This window comes from Castor canadensis, chromosome 4, assembly GCF_047511655.1.
Source record: "Castor canadensis chromosome 4, mCasCan1.hap1v2, whole genome shotgun sequence".
NCBI classification, from domain to species: domain Eukaryota; kingdom Metazoa; phylum Chordata; class Mammalia; order Rodentia; family Castoridae; genus Castor; species Castor canadensis.
The window spans coordinates 159,417,480-159,439,160 of record NC_133389.1 but is presented as its reverse complement, the minus strand read 5'-3'; the positions used below and the strand labels follow the sequence as shown (position 1 = coordinate 159,439,160).

General features: G+C 33.3%; 1 protein-coding gene across 1 annotated transcript in view; it reads right to left on the bottom strand.

Annotated features, from left to right (window-relative positions):
- The window catches only part of Cps1 (carbamoyl-phosphate synthase 1), a 117,793-nt gene extending 109,196 nt beyond the window's left edge, over positions 1 to 8,597 (bottom strand). Inside the window, exon 1 of the mRNA XM_020184470.2 lies at positions 8,325 to 8,597. Within this exon, the coding sequence (XP_020040059.2) occupies positions 8,325 to 8,450 (126 nt within the window). The 5' untranslated portion in view covers positions 8,451 to 8,597. The remainder of the gene's footprint in view (positions 1 to 8,324) is intronic.
- Between the last annotated feature and the right edge of the window lie 13,084 nt (positions 8,598 to 21,681).

Below are 21,681 nucleotides of genomic sequence, written 5' to 3'. Positions count from 1 at the left end.
CTTCCAAGAGTACCTTAAGCCTGATGACTAAGCCTAATGCAGGAAACTGATGAGCAAGAGCTTTCTGTCAGGTTGACTGAGATTTTGTCAAACCTGCATCACATGTTGCTTCTCTGACAATCTTACTTCTGGAAGTTTCTCATTGCAAAAGCTGATACTTAATGAACAAGAGTTGCCCATACAACACTATCTCCGAATCTTGTCCAGGGATCCTAACTCATGATAGGCATTTCAACCAAATGGGTTATTCAGACTGTTATTCCCAAATTGGTCAGTATTTAAGAATAAAGACAAAGCTGGAAATTACATGGTTGTAATCCCCAAATTTAAGAAACTACAACAAAGTGAGGCCAGACTGGGTTATACAAAGTGAACCCTTCTCAAAAAATCCAAAAAGAAGAAAAAAATAAAAATAGAGTGGAGGCTAGGAGGCTACATGCAGCCATTTGCGCCACTAAGCACAAATTTAACGTGCAACTGCCTATAATAAAACTCATGCACATACAGAGAGAGAGAGAGAGAGATTTTTCCAAGTTTCCAAAAACCTGATTGACTTCTAACCAATGTTCAAATTGTATCTACAATTAGTAACATTATCTCTATCTCTTCAGAACTATATTTTGTCTTCTCTTACCCATGAAATTATGTTTGTAAAAGGTACAAAAAGAAATAGATCAAGTATTATATCCAATGTGGATACCAAAGAAAATGCATCAAAGCTAGTTAACACTCACAATTTGACTTCTTTTAATCTAGAGCTTATAGATATTATGAATCTGGGAGCCAGTCAGGTTATAAAATAACTACTCAAAAATTATATTCTCTGTTACTTCATATGAATTTAAAGATTAAAGATTGAAATTAAAAATCTCCATGGCCTAGTAATACTAAAATGTTATTTTTTTCTGCAGATTTTTAGGAGGAATGTTGATAAGATTATAGATTTGTCTACACACAGTATTTAAGTGAACTAAAACTTAATTTTCCTATGTAATGCATAACTCTATTTTTAATCTCATACTTTTTAATTTCAATTCATAGTCCTTTCTCTAAATTAAACTGAAATCCATAAACCCCATTATTATATTACTTTTTAAATAAATGTTTTTAGCTGAGTTTAGTATTTTGTTTTCTAATATTTGTGAAACCTGGGGACTCTTTCACCAATTGGAAGTACATTTTTATGGAAGTACATTTTTGTGAGATGTTTGCCTATAAGAAAAAATTCCATTAAATTCTTGGTGGTTATTTTTTTGGTTTGTCTGTCGTGGACATTGGCACCACTGGTCACAGTATCATAAAATACTTTAATGACACTTTTTAAAATGTGATCTGGTAAGTAGATCTGACATTTCTCACAAACGTCTCATCTCTTTAGGGCCTTTAATTTTTCCTCAAAATTAAAATTCATTTTAAAACTACATTTATGGGTCTATGTTCATTTTCTAGGGAGATAACTGAATAGCTTTATGGGGCCACAGATAAAATAATCAAAATTTTGTGCTTTAATACTGTGTTTGAAATCACATTTAAAAGAGTAGATGTTTCAAAGAATGTCCCAGGATTCGAACAATGTAACAATAATTAATGGGAGCCACACAGCTAAACTCCCCTTCAGAAAATTTGAAAATAAATCCGTGGTGCTGTGCTAATCTGATGCAGACAGCTTGGTTTTTGGAACTACCGTCAAAATTTAAATATAAGTTATAATCGACCTATGAAAGTTTTTGAAACAGCCTCAATTTTACTATATTATTGCTAGGTTTTTTCCTTTGCACTCAGTATTGTTATTAAAATTCTTCTACTTATTGGTCATTTATTGTTTTATATCCCAGGATTGTTCCTAACTTTGAACATGTCGATCCTTTACTTTGAACCAGATTTTTTTTTTTGGTGGTTGTGGTGGTGGTGGTGGTGGTGGTTGTTTTATATCCTTCATTTCAATACATTGGAAACAAGTCAAAAATGAGACTTTTCTTGTAGTTGAAAAAGGCATTAAGACACTTGCATATGTGGAATTTACAGGACGGTATGAGAAAGGAGCACATTGAAAATTGGAAAACAGCATGTTTTGTTATAAACACATGACAATATTTTTTGTGTAAGTGGAAGAAATATGTCATATAAATAGCCTTGTGCTTAAATGTCCTATTAATATAATTTTGACAAGCATATAAATCAGAAATCCTCATGATTTTTATTTAAGTGACCTCTTCTTGAAATACAACAAAAAAAGAAAAGAAAAAGTTGAATTATTATTATTATGTGGTATCAAGATAAAACTCAGTATATAAGCAGGTTCTTGAGGAAACAGTAAAATCACAGCAAGAGAAATAATTTAGACTATTTTGATGCCAGATTAAACAGCAACTATGGTTTCAGATACATAAACACAATAAGAAAATATTGAATTTAAAAGACCCATCTGATACATGAGCACTAATTAAAATTCTAACCAGATTTTCTAATGTTTGCCCACTCTGTGAACAAAAACAGACATCCATGTGTCTGTGTTCATTGGAGCACTTACACGCCCGTGAAATGGGAAGAACAGCAGAGTTTCTTCTCAAGTACCAGAATTTACCAACAAAGTGTTCTGTATGCAAAGCCATAAGCTGACTCATCAATACATTCCATAAAAGATGCAATGATAAAACATTATAGATATAATAATCCCATTAAGCTAGTAGTAGAAATGAAAATAATTTATACTGGGAACCTGTATTGTTGTTGAGTCATCTATCTATGCAAATTATTTGCATATCAAAAAAAGTAGAGGCCCATGTGTTTATTTCCATTTTCACCAAGGCCTAGAGCTATATAACATATTTGATTTCTGGCTTACCTGATGTTTTTTAGCTATTAGTTTGCCTCAGCACTCAGCTTCTTATGAAATAAATCTGAACATCAAAGTTTTGGAAAGTAGGAAGCCTAAAGCAAGAATTTATTTCAGATAATTATTGTGTGGATAAAATGGTAAAAACTTGAAATTAAGAAATATCCTTTTTTGGTAAATGAAACCATATTTTTTCATTCTTGGAGTTATACTATCAAAATATGGATATTTTAAATTCAGAATTATAGCACAAATTTCTATGTTTTTGAAATCTTTAATGAGATGTTTCTGTAGTTTGAATACCTAACACTTCAGGATTTCTGAGTACTCTTTGGCAGTTATCAATTAAGCCTTACAAGATCAAAGTCAATTACCTTTGGTTAAGCATAAGCTAAATAGGGTGGGAGGAGTAGTTCTAGGTCCTCGACAATAGTTCTATGTTCTGGACATCTATAAACAAAACATTATAAATACCATATAGTGTTTATAAAAATTTCATTACAAATATATTCAGGAAGTATAGGTTTTCTGAACAAGTATTTACTGAGAAAATAGTATGTGGAAACTAGTTCTGCATCTGGAAGGGATCTAAGATATTGTAAAGCATTTTTTGCCTTATGTTAATAAAATAATATGGCTTTATATTTAGTTCTGCATCATGAAAGAAACTTATTCAGTAAAATTCTATAATTATGTAACAACCCTATTGATTTATTTATGAGAACTTCACATGAGCCAATAACCTCCTCATGGAATTTTAAAGATCAGTGTACACCATTTAATAAGTTGAAAAGAAAAGGAAGTAGCTTTGAAAGGACATTAGTGAATTGAACTTATTTTGACCACATGAAGAAAATCGATTGTAAGCAAGCACTCTCTGGGCTGAGCAATCCCCACTAAGATTGACCCTGGGCCAGAGCCTTCTCCAAGGCTGTCATTGTGAAGACCCTGGGAGATACTGGTCACCTCTAAGGCTCCAGTTGTGCATAGCAAACTGAAGTGAGTTCTAGCATGAGCATTGCAAAAGAGATGCTGAAACTCTCTACCATACCCATCAACCTTTGAAAGAAGTCAAAATATGAAGAAAGTCTAATGGAGATGTATGGGCAAAGAATTGTCTCCATCTCCACAGCAATAAGACCTCATTCCTCTTCTAGACCGTGAGAAAGTCTGCTCAAGCCTGGGCAAATTGGAACTCAAAGAAGAAGCAAGAGAAACATGGTTCAATACCAAATAGACCTTTAGACAGTTCCTCATCCAGAATTCTTAGCTTCTGACTCAGGAAAGGTGAGTGAAGAGCCTGGGGCACATCACCGAAGCAGGCCCACCATGACCCTTCCAGTGAATTCTACATACTAGGTATCTCACTTACCTTCCTCTAGAATAAGTCATTTGTTCTACAACTTTTTCTAGGGTTTAGCATTAAGAAGCTCAAAATGTCAAAGTATTGCTGATGTATTTTTAGATAGGGGAGGGCATAAAATATATGAAACATACACAAAGATATACGAAAAAGAGGCTACCTCCCAAATTACAAAAACAGTGTGCACCAAAGACATGTAAAGTTGTTTCTCATCCAAACCAATTGTGAAATACTTCATTTGGGACGGGAACAATTTATCATTGAAAAATCTGGATTATCACGAGTGAAATCCAGCCCTATATATATGTATATGTAGCAAAATACCAATAAAATAGTTATTCTTCAAAGTGTGTGATAACCTTACCCCATCCCCAACCCTACAAACAGGCTCTAAAATAATAATGAATTCTGTTTTCTATGAATGAACTTTTAAAGCCACTATATGATGACTAAATTATTCTAATTGTGGGAGTTTTTGTAGTTGCCAATCTAATCAAATGACAATAGCTCTTTCAGATTGAGCTAAATGACACTTCTGTGTTGGAATCAGAATATAAAATCTTACAAAATGAAAAGCTTTCAAAGGGAATAATGACTCCTAGACCTCTTTCACATCCAAAGCACCAGAGGACACTTGGACCATTGGTTCCTACCTTAACTATAACATGGGTCACCATTTCTAAAAGTGAATGGATTAATATTAGAAGCAGGACTTACCAAACTTTTTGCTATTCATGGGGAAATTAAACTTTCAATTTAATACCTTTGATTTCCAAATTCATTTAAGGTAAAAAAAATAAAACTATTTAGTCTTTGTGACTTTCCAAAACTTGTGAAATGAAAATTTTTAAATTTGCAAGTTTCTTGATGTCAGAATCAGTGTACTTATTATAAACTTACTTTGCTTATTATTCTTTCCATATTCTACCATGAAACATTTATTTGTTAAATACTGAATGAATGAGTGAATGAATGAAATAAGACATTTTTGTGTACATCCTGGCTTTTAGACTTCAATTATCCATACTGAAAAAAAGACTATTTGCATTATGGGCTTTGAGTCTGATTCATTATAGGAAATATTTTCTTAGAGATAGGATTAATATTAAAGCAAAGGTTAAAGAATCATTGTAAATATATGAGAATTCTTATCACATATCCTGCCATTATAATAATTTGTAGTCCATGAAAAATATGAAGAAATTCTGAATCAACCCTCTATTGAGTCCTTCTACTAAAATGGATAGAAGAGAAATATTTAAGTATCCACTTTTTAAAGTGTTTTATAGGTTTTTAAGCCTTCATCTTACATGATAACCAGACAATCCTTTGTGTAAATCAAGAATTGTTTCCACACTACAGGTGACAAAATTTAGGTTTAGAAAATATGTGGGTTACCAAGGTCAGAGCACTAGGAAATATATAACAGAGGTGAGAATCTATATCTTTTTATTCTCCATCCACAGTATATTTCTACTATAATGTTACAACTGGCTGAATATAATAATGAACACTGGGCATTTTCAGTACTAATAGAAAAATATTATAGTCTTTAAAACTTTCATTTTTTATGGTTGTTGATCATTTTTACCCTTGATACCAATTTTCTTTAAAACACAGAGAACCTTGAAATTCTTTCCTCTTCCCTAAGTTAAATACAGTTTTGTCTAGTGTAAAGGCACACTCTATAAATATTAGCCACAAGCAAATATGCAAGGAAGGGACAAAGAAAAATACAAGTGCGTCACTGCTGTCGTCAAACCCACCCTCTCTGTGTTGCCAAGGAGAGGGGAAAAGTGACCTCCAAAGTCATTGAAAAAGCAACCTGGCTTACAGGGCAAAGCTTACAGATTGGCCACAGGGTCTCTTTCACAATTAATTTTCTATCTATAAGTAGCTGTAATGCTACTAACTGGTAGTGACTGTTCTCAGTGCCTTCACTGACAATTACATAACGATATCCTAATGATTTTAAGCATCTCTAAAATATAATGCCCGTATAAAAAGAATAAATTTGGATATCTCTTTCTTTGAGAGTTGAGTTTTCAAAGGGAAGGTGGGAAAAAACACAGGTGCAGAACTATTTCAAAATAAGTGAATAATAACACAGGTCCCCTTAGACTGTGCATAGGATTTTAATTCACTATCTTAAAGTTCAAGAACTTCTATTTTTCCTGACTCGCACTCCTCCAAAACTGTGACCAGTAATGACTGAGCATGAGTAATGGCTTTTACACCATGAAATGATGGCTTTTTCCTCCTTCAAATTTGTCTTTCTAGCTTTGCAATATGGCAGACCCTTGAAATAGATCTGCCACCATGAACTAGAAGAACTGCTTTCACAGAAGTCCATTCACATAATTAGATCGTTTTGCTGCGTCTGAGGCTCTGGCAATTGAGCACTTGGTGGATCTGTGGAGACTAACGAATATTAGTCACATCTGCCATTTTAAGTAGTCACTTAATTTCTCTGTTTCTGGCTTCTAATGGAGTCTCATCCTTACCTACCTACTTCTGTGAGAAGAAATACATATTCTAAATGACCCAACTTTGAACTTGTAAAAGACACCTGTAACAATTGCTTTCATTACTATTTCTTCTCTCTGAGGTGATATACAAGTACCCTTGAGAAATCACTAATTCTAAACTAAAGCCAAATATTCACTCTCATTGTTTATATCTAGTTCCTATAGCTTTGATGATAGTTTAGAATATCCTCTTTGTTTGTTTTCTTATTATAATTAAGCTGAATCCAAGAAAATGGTTTTCTTGATTTAGAATGGTAGTTTTTTATACTCTGAGTAGAGACTTCTCAATAAGGAAGGTTTCTCTATCTCTCTCTCTCTCTCTCTTTCTCTCTCTCTCTCTCCCCTCCTCCTCCTCTTCCTCTTTGCCTTCACACTGTAGTCCATCCACATTTTAGAACATGTAGTTGTTGTTTTAGCAGTTGTCATGTAGAGCTCTTATTGGTCTTAGAGAACTGACTTCTTATCTCTCCCTCTGTCTTTTTCAGTTTCCCTGTTTCCTTCTATTCCTATTTCTTTCCCCATTCTTACCCCTGCAGGCTACAAGAATCTATGAGCATTGCCTAGCCCTACAGGTGTCAGGACTAAAACTCCTGACTTGAGCAAACTAAATAGTAGTAGCTATTGAAGCACCTGGAAGACTTTTGGTCAACTCAATGAGCATATAAAATATAAGCAGAGCACTCAAAGCCATACTAATCATTTCTATATCAGCATATTGTGGGGGATTTTTCCACTTCATGTTTTATAGCTCTTACTACTAAAGAAACAGTATATTTAAAACTACTATGTTTAATTAAACTTTACATTCAATAAAAATTATTTTCATTGGCAAAATTCTTATGGAGTCATTTCAGCCTTCTCTGGTAACAAATGTCTGCCTAAACTTATAAGAACCTCCCGCAGAGGTGTCTATAGGAATTTTATGGTTCAATGGTGGGGGTGGGAAAAAGGATGATTTAATGTTCCTTTCTTAGACTTGCCCCTTCAGTTATAAATGCACTTGGACATTCAGAATTTTCAGCTTCTATTTGTCTCAATGTCTCAATCTGAAAATTCAAATAATAAATTTTGCCTACTAAAAGAAAGGCTAAGAGAGAAAGAAAAAATACTGAAGTAGTGTCTACATGAAGACTTACAAATCAAAATTTACTCTAAATTTTTAAATGATATTTCAAAAGACAAAAATCTTTCAATTGACCATCACAGAATAGAAGTATAACACACTATGGACTGTGATGTAGCTCACATAGATATCAGCAACTGAATTTTGAGGGGATCAAAACCATTAGCAATAGACTCTAGGCACAGATAAGAGTTATGATAACTTTTTAAAATATTTTTGTTCTAGCAGAGCACTTGCATTTTACATGTTCACATGGCCATTCTATATGTCAGGTAAAAATTACTATAATTTTACTCAGAGAAGATAAAAAAATAAGCATTGCTAAATCAAAAGTTTCTATGGTAAAGCAAATACTAAAAATTAGCACTTTGGAACTAAGTTCAAATCTGTATTTGCTTTGTAAAAAGTACCTTTGCTTCAGTACTAAACTCTGCCCCATGTGATGTTATCAGAAATAAGGAACATGGATATTACCTTGACAGAAAGGAGCCTGAAACTGGGTCTGGAAATTTTCCATTGTCGCTGCGCAGTCAAATTGGCAAAGCCAAAACCAGTCTTCAGTTTCTTCACCACTTTGCAAGCTGTCAAAATCCTCGTCATTTTGAAGATGAATTGTGACTAAAATTAAATGAAATCACATATATTTTATGATATTTTTGTTGTAAGATTTTTGAGTTAATGTGAAAGAAAGCTGGGTGGAGGTGGTGCAGTCAAGGTCTAAAACTGACTGCACAGTGAACTTTGGCTTTCCATTCATTCTGCCATTAAATATCCTCAGTCACAGCTCCTCCTTCTCTTAACCCCTCCTCCCAAGGTGATATCCAAAGATGTTCCTTGGACATGTCATACAAATTGCAACACATCAAATACTACCTTCCTCTGCTGAAATAATGCTAGTGTTGCAGAAAGTCAGCCATCTATCAAAGGAATTGTGTGTGCAGATGAATAGAAAGACCCAAAAACTGTGGACAGGCTTCGGAATACCATTTACCCTAAAGAGTAGCAATTTTCTAATAACAATAAAAATCAAAAGGCTTTTACTTATGTAATATGTGTTGCCTAATTTGGCTCAAAAGTGGTTTTGGATTTCCAAGGTAACCTAAGCCACTTTCTGATTGAAAAAGATAATGGAAACCACATACAGTAAAAAGAACACAGACCAAGCTTTTTCCCACAAATCTGCAGTAAACCTCTTTTCATTGTTTTGGGTGGCAATTAGAGTAGTATATTATATTCTTACTATTTCATTGGTCAGTCCTCCAAATACTAAAGATATAACTAATACCAAGCAAAACACAACTGGTAAAAAAGCAACCAACTATACTCCTCTCAAGTCTCTTAAATTTGTAAAAAAAAAAGTACATGAAACAAAAAACAAACATTGATTTTAATATAAGTTCTATTCCCAAATCAAGAGTTTTTAGTTGGTAATATACTATGTGTGAAATATTAAAACTTGAGCATTCATGTTTCAACTAAAGTAAAACTGGTTCACTTCATCCTCAATCACATATTTAGTAAGGTAGGCAAAGGGTCTCATTGGCTGGTGAAATCTGTATCGATGTAGAAAAGAAAGTTCTGCAGCATTGTCCTCTGAGATTCTTGCAAAGGAGTCCAAGAAATAAAAGAAATTAAAACTCATTCCTAGAGTTTTCCATAATGGAAAGAAGTTATAGAATGACATAGGGATTGTAAATTTCACTGACAGAACCAGTGCTGGAATAAATGGAGAAGATGGGTGTTTTAAAAATTAATAAATAAAACAGAATAAAGTTGAAGCTAAATTTTCTGTCTTATTTAACATACTAATGTATAAACATTCTCTAAGGTTAAAATACTTCATGGCTCCTGGTGGCAAAAAGTTGAACAAAACAGTTTCATACAAGTGAATATAAGTAATAAACCACCAATGCTATGGAAAGATATCAAATGCAATAGGAAAGTAAATGAATAAAAGAAAAAAGAAATAAGGGAAAATGTAGTTCCTTGTTCATGTCCAGTAACTCATCCTTAAAATGAGAAAGGGATCGTGTTGTACTGTATCTTGAAGGATGCAATTGAAGGTAGATGGAATGAGAAAAAAAAATGCTTTTTAAAAAAAAATAACATGAGCAACAGCACAAAGGGATGCAATCACATATGATTTATATATTTAAAAATCTGAGCATGGCACTACATGAAGGGTACAAGATAGGAAAATAAGTTAGGAACCATGTCAAAAAGACTCCATGTGCCTTAAAAAGGTTGGTCTTCCCAAAAGCCACATGTTCTCTCTCATATGTGGAATACAAATACAAACACAGCAATATCATGAAAAACAGATCATGTTAAAGGGAGGTCACATATGAAAGGGGGAGGGTAAAAGAAGGAAGTTAAGAAGGTGAATATGGTTGATGTATTCTCTACACAAGAATGAACTTACAATTTTTAAGCCTGTTTAAGGGGACTAAGAAAGAAGAAAAATAGAGGAGATGAACCAATTCAGTTTACAATACATATATACATGGAAATAGCTCAAGGAAATTCCCTATATGGCTATCTTAAACAAACAAAATGTCATTTTTTTTCTTTTGCAAAATCAGAGAACTTGGGCAGTACAGGTTCTGTGTAGGGGAGGGAGGGTTGGTGCCAGTGGAAGGGGGTAGGAAGTGGGGAAAGTTTGTGGGAAGGTAAATACAGTGCAGATAACTGTGTACATGTGTATGGGAATAAAAAAATGATACTTGTTGAAAATATTTTCAGGAAAGGGGGGGTGAAGGTAAAGGAGAATGATGGAAAGGGTGAATTCAAATAGTATATATTGCATATATTGTAAGAACTCCTGTAAATGCCACAACATACCCCCTCCTAGCACAGCAATAAAAAAAATGTAAAAAGGCCTATATGTGAACAGACAAAAAAAAAAGGGTTGGCATTTCTCCATGAATAGTGTCCCTGGTAGTCATGGAAGTGTTTTGAACAAGAAACAAATGGGAGATTTCTTTTAAAGAAATATCATAGAAAATTAATTGGATGATGAATCTGACAAAAGAAAAAGTTCCTATTTAAAGAACTGAGGAGGTAGAACCAGTGCTACTGGTTTAGTCTAGTTCCTGTCTTTTTATTTATACTTTATATTTACATTTATATATACACATATATACAGTGTGTGCATACCAAAAGTTGCCTACTCCTAACTAGAAAGTAACATACATTCATTATGGAAGATGTTTGAGATGTAAAATAAATTAAAATCAGTCATAGTCCTATTACCTAGACATACCCATGCAATGTACATTGCAGTCAGTATTATTTCCTCTCTTCATCCTTTGTGTTTTTATTAACTATGAAGGTTGAGGTAGCAAGGATTCCAGAGCTAGCCCATGAAAAAGACTTCATCACCACTTATAACAGTTGATCAAAAAGCATGATGATCTGAAATGTAGTTTTCCAGAGAGACGTCAACAGCTCTGGTATCAAATTCTATGACTCTGAAATCTAAAGGGAAATGTAGGCATACTTGTGACGCTTTTCACTTTTATCAGCAAAATGTCCTGCGTGCAGGCTCTGGCCCACATTTCCAGTCACTAACCTGAAGGGGGAGGAGAAGAATATTTGGGAAATTTGGTTAAGTATTATCAACTAGAAATGGAAAATTCATCCACTATGATTCAACAGTCACCTTGGAGACTGGAAAAGCCAAAAAATAAAATAGTGAGTAGCTTCAGAATTGAATGCTCAAATAGACTGATATTTTCAATCGAATGCAAAAAATTACATGAGTAAAGAACATTACCTCACTGCATATCAAAGGGGTAGGGCTTTAAGAACTGATTGGTAAGGAACATTCAAGTCAGACAAAAAAGGTTTAATACAAACATACTTTTTAAAAAGACTACCTTCAAAGCATTTTAAAGAAAGTGCTTTTCAGTTTAGAAAGATTTTTTTTTCTCTGTCAAAATGTCATGATTCTTCACATAAGCTATCTATATGCAACTGAGCAGGGTGACAGGCATGGAGCATTCAGGCACACACAGGATATGAGAGTGATCTGCATTTGAAAACATATTCTTTGTGAGCCAGGTCATTAAGGTTCTTTAAACTTACAAGTCCCTCACTCAAAGAAGCAAACTATTTTATATGAATTTAGTCCTCTTCTCTATTGGTACATTTACCATGGTTGTTACTGTTTACACCTTGGGACTAAACACTTCTCAAATTTGATGCAGAGGGAAACATTTCTTGTACCTTTTTATTTCTTCCATAAATTGAAAGTTCCCTGATGTGTGTGTGTGTGTGTGTGTGTGTGTGTGTGTATGAGAGAATCTGTGTGTGTATGAGAGAGATTCTCTCATACACACAAAGAGTTTGCACAGCTTGAGTGATAGAAATAGTTTGAGAAACGGAGATTCTTAACTTAAGCAATCATTTCTTAAAAGGAATAGAAGCATTGTCTTCCAAAATCCTTAGAGCACTTAATTTTTAAAATTTTGCAATTGAGACATTTGATATTGAAAGTGGTAATAAAGCAAGTACTAAGTTGTATTTACTTTCATTTGATATTTAAAGAAACTTGAAAATTGATAATATCCCACCCCAAACTTAACTTCTATTAATATTTTAGTGTATTTTCTTCTAGCATTTATGTCTATGTATAGGTCATAGTTTTCAAATCTGTGATCAAGTTGCATTATGCTTTTATGAGATACTATTATACTAAAAGAATACTTAATGTTGTTACAAAGTTCTTTTAAAACCTTCATTGAAATAGCTGCAAAATAGTCCATTTTCATTGCTGTCATTTTTGCTACAATGCATGTCAGTATTCCACTTTTGGTGAATATTGACAAATTTCTTTCCAAAAAGAAAAATGTAACCATCTACATACCAATTGTGATACATGAGTGCTACTTTCAATGTATAGTCACAAGCATTAAGTATTATCTTGTATTTCATTTGCTTGAGTGCAGTAAATTAATAGTTTGTTTTCACTTAAAGTTTGTTACTGGTGAGGCTGAGCATTTCTATATGCTTTGAATTTGCACTTTTCTTTTTGTCAACTGCTTTTTACATCTTGCTTGTTCTCACCAATCCATTTATATTACTGATTTTTAAGAAAAAACTTTTTCAAAGGAAACAAAAGCAACACTAATTACAACTTATATATGTACCAATCTCAGGTATATTCTTCGTCTGGATAGTTCATTATCATAAATAAGGGAAGGCCTGTTACTGACTGGAAAAAGTGAGAACAGCTCGGGTTAGAATGAAGAGAAAATTATGGTGTCAGTGATACCTTCTTTAAAGGCAATGCCTTTAAAGGAACTACCAACTGTCCTCTAAAAGTATGGCTTGCTAAGTAATGAACCAGAAACAACTCTAATAAAGTGAGCATCTGTCCACAAACTTAATATAGCAAGCTTTCCATAGATCTGGAAAATTGAATGAATGAGTGAATGAGTTCTCGTGTACTGAGTTCCTACCTCATCAGTGATGATTATTTAAATTAGAAAGAACCAAATTATGTCAGATGAACACAAGAGGAAATAAAAATGCCTAGGAATCAGAAGAGTCAAGTAATAATTCTATAAAAGTCTATTTTGAATAGACAAATTTAAAGCAAGAAGCCAAGTATAACTGGGAGGCAAATAAAAATTCAGAGTAAAAGAAAATGCAATAACTCCCTGAAGAAAATTCTACTATTTTGTGCTTGAACAGGGATGCATGAAAATAAAGTATACAAGGTAGAAGTGATTTGGCCCCATTCTGTGATTTTTATTAGTCAAAATAACATAACAAAGAATATTGTCACAAGTAAGGATATGGACAAAGAAGATATACTTTGAAAGAAAGTGATGCACATTCTACCCACATAAAAGGTATATACTTTCTCCTCTCACACAAACAAAGGAAGATGACTTAAAGTTAACACCTTACCAATATGTCAGAGTTTGATAATGACAATAGACAGATACTAGTGGTTATAGGATGGGATTTTGTAATAACCAGTGTCTTTGGAAACTCAATCAAGTAAGACATGTTCATTAAGATCCAACTAGCATTTTGTGGGATAGTAAGTGAGAAGCCAATTATGATGAATGTGCTTATCAATCTAACACTTGATCACATAAACGTTGAAGTGATACAAAAGAAGATGAAAAATGAACCAGGAAAAGAGACCTTGTAAAATTGGTTTTATACAATAAAATCCAAGACACATGTGATTTATATCCTAAGATAGTAAAAAACCAATCATTTATAAGAACCCAGGTGTTTAAAAACACCTTAAAAAGAGCAGATTAGTCAGTACAAACAATATGCATTTTATATATATAAAGAATAGATCTTGTACCAACATTTGCCTCAAAAATGGAATTAGTACTAGATGAAGTAGGAATGTTAGATGAAATCTACCTTAATTCAAGAGTATCACAGATATATTCCAGATTGTATAGGTTGATACATATGCACTAGAAAATGTGTATAATTAAGTTGTTGCAAATGTAAAAACACAGAGTGAATTAACCAAGCTTGTCAAGTATTTGTAGAAGAAGAACAAAGCAAACAATGACTTATTAAGTTAACTGAGAGTTCAAGTGACCTTGGAAAATTGAAGACAGAACCAAACACAAGCATAGTAAAGGGAAAGTAAAGTGAGACCAAGTATAAATTAGCCCCAAAAAGGAAGAAAATCAGGCTGCAAATAAAAATTGTGGAGGATTGTGTGGAAAGAAATGAGCCACAAAGCATAAGTAACAGTCAGAAAGCCCAGCAAGAAGACCTAAGTTAGTCATGGCGAACTATAATTGCAAAAACCATATAGAGAAAGCAGAATTCAGTTGAATTTAACTGAAAGCTCACTAGAAATATTAAACAAAGTAAAATTCTAAAAATGCCACTTTGACCATGTGATGACTATCAAATTTAAAATCGTGCCATGTAGGACTACTAATCAAAGTCTTCTGATTTTCTTTAAAGTGAAAAAAAAAAGGAAACTCAAGGGAAATAAAGAAAAAGACCCTATAATAGAAGTTAAACCGTTGGGATCTGTAACCATAATATATTAGCATATTATCTATATCTATATAGAGAGATAAATACACATAACCCTTGCTATTTTGCCAGTAAGTACAAATAGGTATTTAATAAATTCACTTTAATGGTTCCAATCAGAATTAATATGATCTTGTCAGAAAGCTGAGGTCTTTGCCATTTGTTTATCCCTCAAGTTAGGCATTGGCGTGAATTATTTGTTCATCTAAAGCAATCTTTGAAAGTAGCTAGTGCTACTCCTATTTTATAGATTACTATAGAGAGTCCCAGAGATCTCTGTGGCTTTTCCAACATCACACAGCTGACAAGTCACAAAGCTGAGGTCAGAGCACAGCTCTTAACCAACGACCATCTACTGCTAACATGTTAATGATATTCAGGGAAAACAGAGATAGCAGCATGGAATGATAGGAAGAGTGGGCTGGGTAAGAGCCAATCTGACAGGAGGAATGTATGAGTGCAGAGGTTTCAAAGGCCAGATTTCTGATGTTCATAAATATATATGATATCACATGAAGATGAGTATATTACAACTTCAGTAAAAATCAAATAATGAGAGAGAAGGAAGTAAACATAACTTCTCTAATTTGTCATCATGTTTAAAATAAAAATAATATAAGAAAATAGGAGGTAATATTAAAAATAAGCAAATAACCACTTTTTTTTTCTGTAATTCACCTAGATCTTATTGGCCTGGGAGCCACACTTCTAGCTGGCTGATTTGGCTAGACTTACCTAAAATAGCAAAGGATATTTCATATTCTCCTATCTTCTATCTTATTGCTTGAAATTACTTATTCCAGAGACATGGAATCTGGGTAATTTAATGTCATTGAAATTTGATGATTATTCAGAAATAAAATCCAGAATTGCTAAAAGAATAACCAATTCAAGAAGTATTTATTGAGGCATTTCTATATATAGGTAAACAGGATTGTTTTCTATTGAAAGATACTGTTGGATATTGAAAATGTATTAAATGTTTTACCTTGATTCTCATCAAACAGAGTATTTAAAACTAAATAAATGACAGATTTATATAGTTGGGAGAAATCTTCAAAATTATTTTTTTGACTTTTTTGTTTTTTATTTTAAAAAACAGATATCTATGTGAGACAGTTATTATTCTTGAGTTATTTGATGCTAAATGTAAAGCCTTTAGTAAAAATCAATTAAAAAATCATGAATCTGAACAATTACTACATTTCGAATAGAAGTAATTTTTTAAATGATGAAAGAATCTTACAATTCTCTAAATCAAACTAATCTTAGCCAAAGCATTTTCTTAAAACTTGGCCTAAATATGCTCATGACATAAATTTCACAAACTTGATTAACTAAATTATTAACTCAGTGTTCATTCTAAATAATAAAATATTTCTAAGAAAAAGTAAAAAAAGAAATTAATCAGCAGCCTTCTTTGCATAATGATTATATTCCAAAATGGAAAAAACACCTTATAATGTGCTGAACAGAACAAACTGCTCTAACAGGCTTGTTTTCTTAACTTTGGCGAAGAGTACACACAAAGGATTTTGCAAGATTCTAAAGAGCAAGTCACTCCCCATGAGGAGGGAGGTAATCCAGGTCATGCACCAGGACAGCATTGGTCCTTCTTTAAATTAAACACATCTGATGACCACAGAGAAGCAGGTTTTGCAATGGTCTTGATAGTATCAATCTCATTACATTACATTAGAGTGACGTACAGGACCTTTAAAAATAGGTCACCTACGTACATTCCTACTCCACCCCATTTTGCAGAGCATTTGTTATATTAAATCTGATTCCTTCCATGGTCTACTATTTTCAGGGGAATTTGTTCCAGGAAGATATATCCACCCTCCTAGAAACTGGATGACTGCTTTCAACATTACGTTCCATCTTCCAAAGTTCTGTTTCAATATGCCATAAATGGATGGCAGGGCTACTTCTTCCTTCAAACTTGTAGGTGTCTGAACTGTCACTGTAGGGAAAGAGTACCATGTTTTATTTTACAAAGCATAAACTTTTTGTAGAAAAATTAATGCTCTAAAGATGAAGAAAAAAAAGCACAAGATGGAGAGGAGGAGCAAAAAGAGGAAGAAAAGAAGCCACATTCTAGTCCTTGAACTCCAGTTCAAAAATGCCTCCTTGGATCTCAATTCCTGACATGTCTTTGAGGGCTGAAGAATTAAATGTTTTATTCTGGTATTGTTTATTTGATGCTATTTATTTTTAACTAATGTTTGCCTCATCAAGATCATTCTTAGCTTTTATAAAGAGGAAGATATGTATTTTAATTGATACTGAATAAAGGAATTGATTATTTCAAAAGAACATTTTTGGAAACTTTGTAAACTAAAATAAGCAAAAGAATGAGTATTACAAAGTCAAACCTGTGTTGACATTTCAAAAATGTGTTTAAATGTTCTTTGAGATTAGATGTCGAGGTCAATCAGTAATACTAAAAATCCCGTGAAAGAATAATTATACACATTGTAAAATATATGATAAATGAGAGAAACAAAGCTGTGTCATAAAAGAAACATTTATTAGTACTGTGATAGTTACCCTGTAGGTACAGTAAACATAACTTGGAAAAAGAAAGGTTTTTCAGGTTCAGACAAGAGTTGTACTAAAAAAAAGAGGTGAATGCATTCTTCAAATTAGTAAATACTCTGATTCCAAAACAAATTCCCTGTCCAGCATTAGTCAGCAGGATTGATGAGAATATGATTAATCAACATGTCTCTTGCTATCACCCATATATATTCAGAACAAAAGTAGCTGGCTCTAGGACTCTCAGGGACTGGACTTGTAATATAGGAATACAAAACCCCAGTTATAAAATATTGCTTTCTTCTTTGAAACTGAGAGCTCTCTCAAAAATATATCCAACTCTTCTCCAAATTCTCAGGTACTTGTAATTCTCCATTCTCTAAATAAACTTGTTAGTCAATAACTTTAAGTAAAAGACAAAAATATTTCAAATAAAAGGTCTTTTACCAAGACATAATTTTTTTCTTATTTTTCTATTCATGTGATGAAGTTAGAAAACTTCAAACCTAACGAGTTACTGATGCCCTCACCTCAGGGTCTTTAGGAGTGTGGATTTTATTCATAAGCCTGTAATGGTCATTCCTTCAACACAGTACAAGAATTGCTATCCAGTAGACTATACAAGCTTTCATTTTATTTTCATTTTTAATATACAGGATAAGAAAATAGATATTATGAAAGTATAGAAAAACTTGCCATGATAATATTTAAATAAAAATTAAAATATTACAGTGAACTGAGAAAACAGAAGGCAAATATGGAAATAAAAACTTCTAATTAACACCATATTAGATTTTGAAATTTCTATGCTTACAAATTGCCCTTGTAGGTACTGTGATAGTTACCCTGTAGGTACAGTAAACATAACTTGAAAAAAGAAAGTTTTTTCAGGTTCAGATAAGAGTTGTACTAAAAAAAAGAGGTCACAATCAGTTTCTCTAAAAATCAGTATTTCTTTTTTTAAATGATGTTTGCATGTAGATAAATAGTTATTATAAAATGACAAAAGAGTAGCAAGTATGTCCACTTAGCACCATTATCATTTTTAAACTATTTTCAGTCCTTGGTCTTAGGTAAGAGTTTTGGCTCAGATTCCAGGCAAATACAAAGGTGTGGGGCAGGGATGAGGACAAACCGAGAAGGCTGGGTCCTGGCAGAGACTAGGGCCAGAGGAGGGTCCAGCTCTACTGAGTTATTTCACCACCCTAGGCTACAGCAGCTAGATGGTGTCCAACCTGTCTTAGTATTCCAGCTCTCTGACTATGTTTTTCTCTCCTTTTCCTTATCCTGCCACAAAAATTTCACCAGAGAAAATATTTAGGACATGACAGAAGAGATACAAATAAAAGAAGAGTCAAAGAAAGAATGTATAATTATAAAACAATATGTTTAAAATATGTAACTGAGCCTCCTGGTGGCTTAACACACAGGTAATAGTGTCAAAGACCATCCAACTTTGTTTACTGAAGTTTTCTCTGTGTTAAATGGAGTCGATAGAGGAAAAATTGATAAAACAGATTGTGAATTAATTGGCCAATATAAAATGATGCAATATTTTACCTGATGAAGAAATATGAAATTAAATGTCTATTGAATTTTCTCAATTCATCTTTATCTCGTCAATTCTTCAAAGCCATATAAAACCATACTCTTTTTATGAGTTTTATGTATATCTTGTTTGTACCATACAGTCAACATGTATAATAATATTATTTTAGACTCTGGTAATCTGATTAAGATCATTAAATAACTCCACACTGCTTATTAACTAAAGTATAAAACTACCATTTCAGTATGTTACTTTCCAAAGATTTAAGCTCATTTCCTGAGTCTTTTATATTTTTGTGATTCTAGATTAATCTCTTAATTCTCTCTGTAGAAACTATTTCCTCTCATAGGCCACAAGTGATTATTCTCCAATTCCTTCTACCAACATTGATTAGAAGCCTTTTAAATGCCAACCATGGTGCTAAGTCTAGAGAATAAAAATAAGACTGGGATACAGACTTGCCCCCATGAAAGCTCACTCTCAAAGAGCCTTTCAAATTTATTCTTAGAAACAGACACAACATACCTTTTCTACTCTCAAGACTGAACAGTAAAGAATAAAGAGAACTGAAAGCCTTCAAAACCAGAGATCCAGAAGACCCAAGAACAACAGAGCAGATCAATATTCCTCTTCAGCAGATCTCCCAGGATGAAGTGTGATCACCTGTTTATGCTTCACAAAATAAAAAGCCCTCATGTCACCTCTTATACCCTGAAGGAGTTGACCTGCACCTAGGTGCCCCTCAGATCCCACAACTTCTCAGGAGAACGAAAATAATTTACCTGTTTCCCCAACCAATTTAAGTTCAAGTGTCTGGTGATCTTCACTGAACAAAGAAACTTGAGTAAAATTGTAAATATACATTATGTGTATCCTGAAATGTCACATTAATGTCTTCTAAGAAAAACACATGCTTTCTGAAAATATATGAAAGATAAACTGATGTTGAAATGGAGTTCAAAATGAATCTAGACTAATACTGAGCACTCTAAACACATAAAGCATAATTTTAAAAAGCAAGTCTTAAAATTAAACACTAAACATCCATGAAATAAAAAGTCTACAGCTCCTTTCCCACCCAAAAAGAATACCACAATATAACTACTAAATCACACAGAGAAAAGTAATGGCTCATAGCAAAGTTTTATAAAAGTTAAAAGAGTTTTAAAGCTCAGGAATAATAAAATTTCTCAAGAATGCCTCATCAGAATCCAATGAATTACTCAGCTCACCACTGTTCCTTCTTTTCCAAATCTTGAATATGAGCAGCTAAGAAAGGCTGAGCCACATCAAAATCAAAGCAACCAAACTTTTGACTGTTAAAGCTTAGGCACAGGAAGGCTGGAAACAGGTTTGCCATGTCCAGGCCCAAGTTAGCAAAGTCCTTTGTTAAGGAGATTAATCTTTTTCTTCAGGCTTGAAAAACCTGTGCTATGTCTGGGAAAATAACTACTCCACTACCTTGATACTGGACTCCGTGTTTCTTCCAGACCTAAGATAAGACACTTTTCATATCTCCTCTGAAGAAAAGAAATGACTCCAAAGTCCAGGAGACAGGTCATACTCTAATACCAATAGGATTGGAGGCCATGCTAGATCACCTGACTTAGAATCAGTATGAGGGGAAAGAATCCCAAAATTAACCTATTTCCTGAGTATGTCATAAGTGTCTTAACAAATGTCAAGGTTAAATTGACGACTGTTGTTTTGCATGCCTAATACATCGCACTTCAGAATGGCATACCTCCCTTTGAATTAACCAGCAGAAATATGCTCCAAGCTTTATTTGCAATTATATCTCAAGCCTGATATAAATTCTTACTTCAAGGAATATCTGCACTCTCAAACTAATATAAGGAAAACACTAATTAAATGCAGGTGAAAATAATTTATGGCTTTAAATCTACTTTTTTTGTACGATTGGGGTTCGAACTTGGGGTTTTTCACTTGCAAAGCGGGGACTCTACTACTTAAGCCATACCTCCAGTTCAGCCTTAAATCTATTTTAAGTAGCATTTACATGTATAAATGATATATAAAAAGAAGTAAAATGTTACATGTTTCACTGGAAGAATGCAAAGCATCCTGCTTTCTATCTTCCTTTGATATGTTTAAATCTTAGCAATCAGTGGAATTAGGTGTTTTTAATATTAAATGTACAAAATGTCCTTCAAATGAGGATAAAAAACATAGCTGTGTAATGTATACAAGTCAAGTAAATAACCCAGAACTGAGCTTTAACATTTTTTCATTCTATTACAGTGACTGAGTGATTTAACCTTTGTGGACATCATTTTCTCATATGGAAATGGAGAAAGATTAATGATCATGAAGAGAGAATTCCTGACCTAATGGTGTGTCCTATCAAATATGGTGTTTTCAGAGAAGGAATATTTACAGTAGTATACTTCAGAAGTAAGCTTCCAGTATCATGAACAAATTGTCATGAATTTATTCCCAATATATTTTCTTCAACTACTAACTAGTATGCAGTTAGTATTAAGCTAGTCAAGAAGAGTTTAACCCTATTCCTGCCTCTCTCATAACCTCTTTCTATCCTTAGTCAAATCTATTAATCTTCCCATTGTCCAGTTTAAAACTGGACAAGTAGATGACATAAAAATAAAAGGGCTATGTAAGAGTTTATAAGAGATTGGCAGAGTGGCTCAAGTCGTACAGCACCTATCTAACAAGTATGAGGCCCTGAAT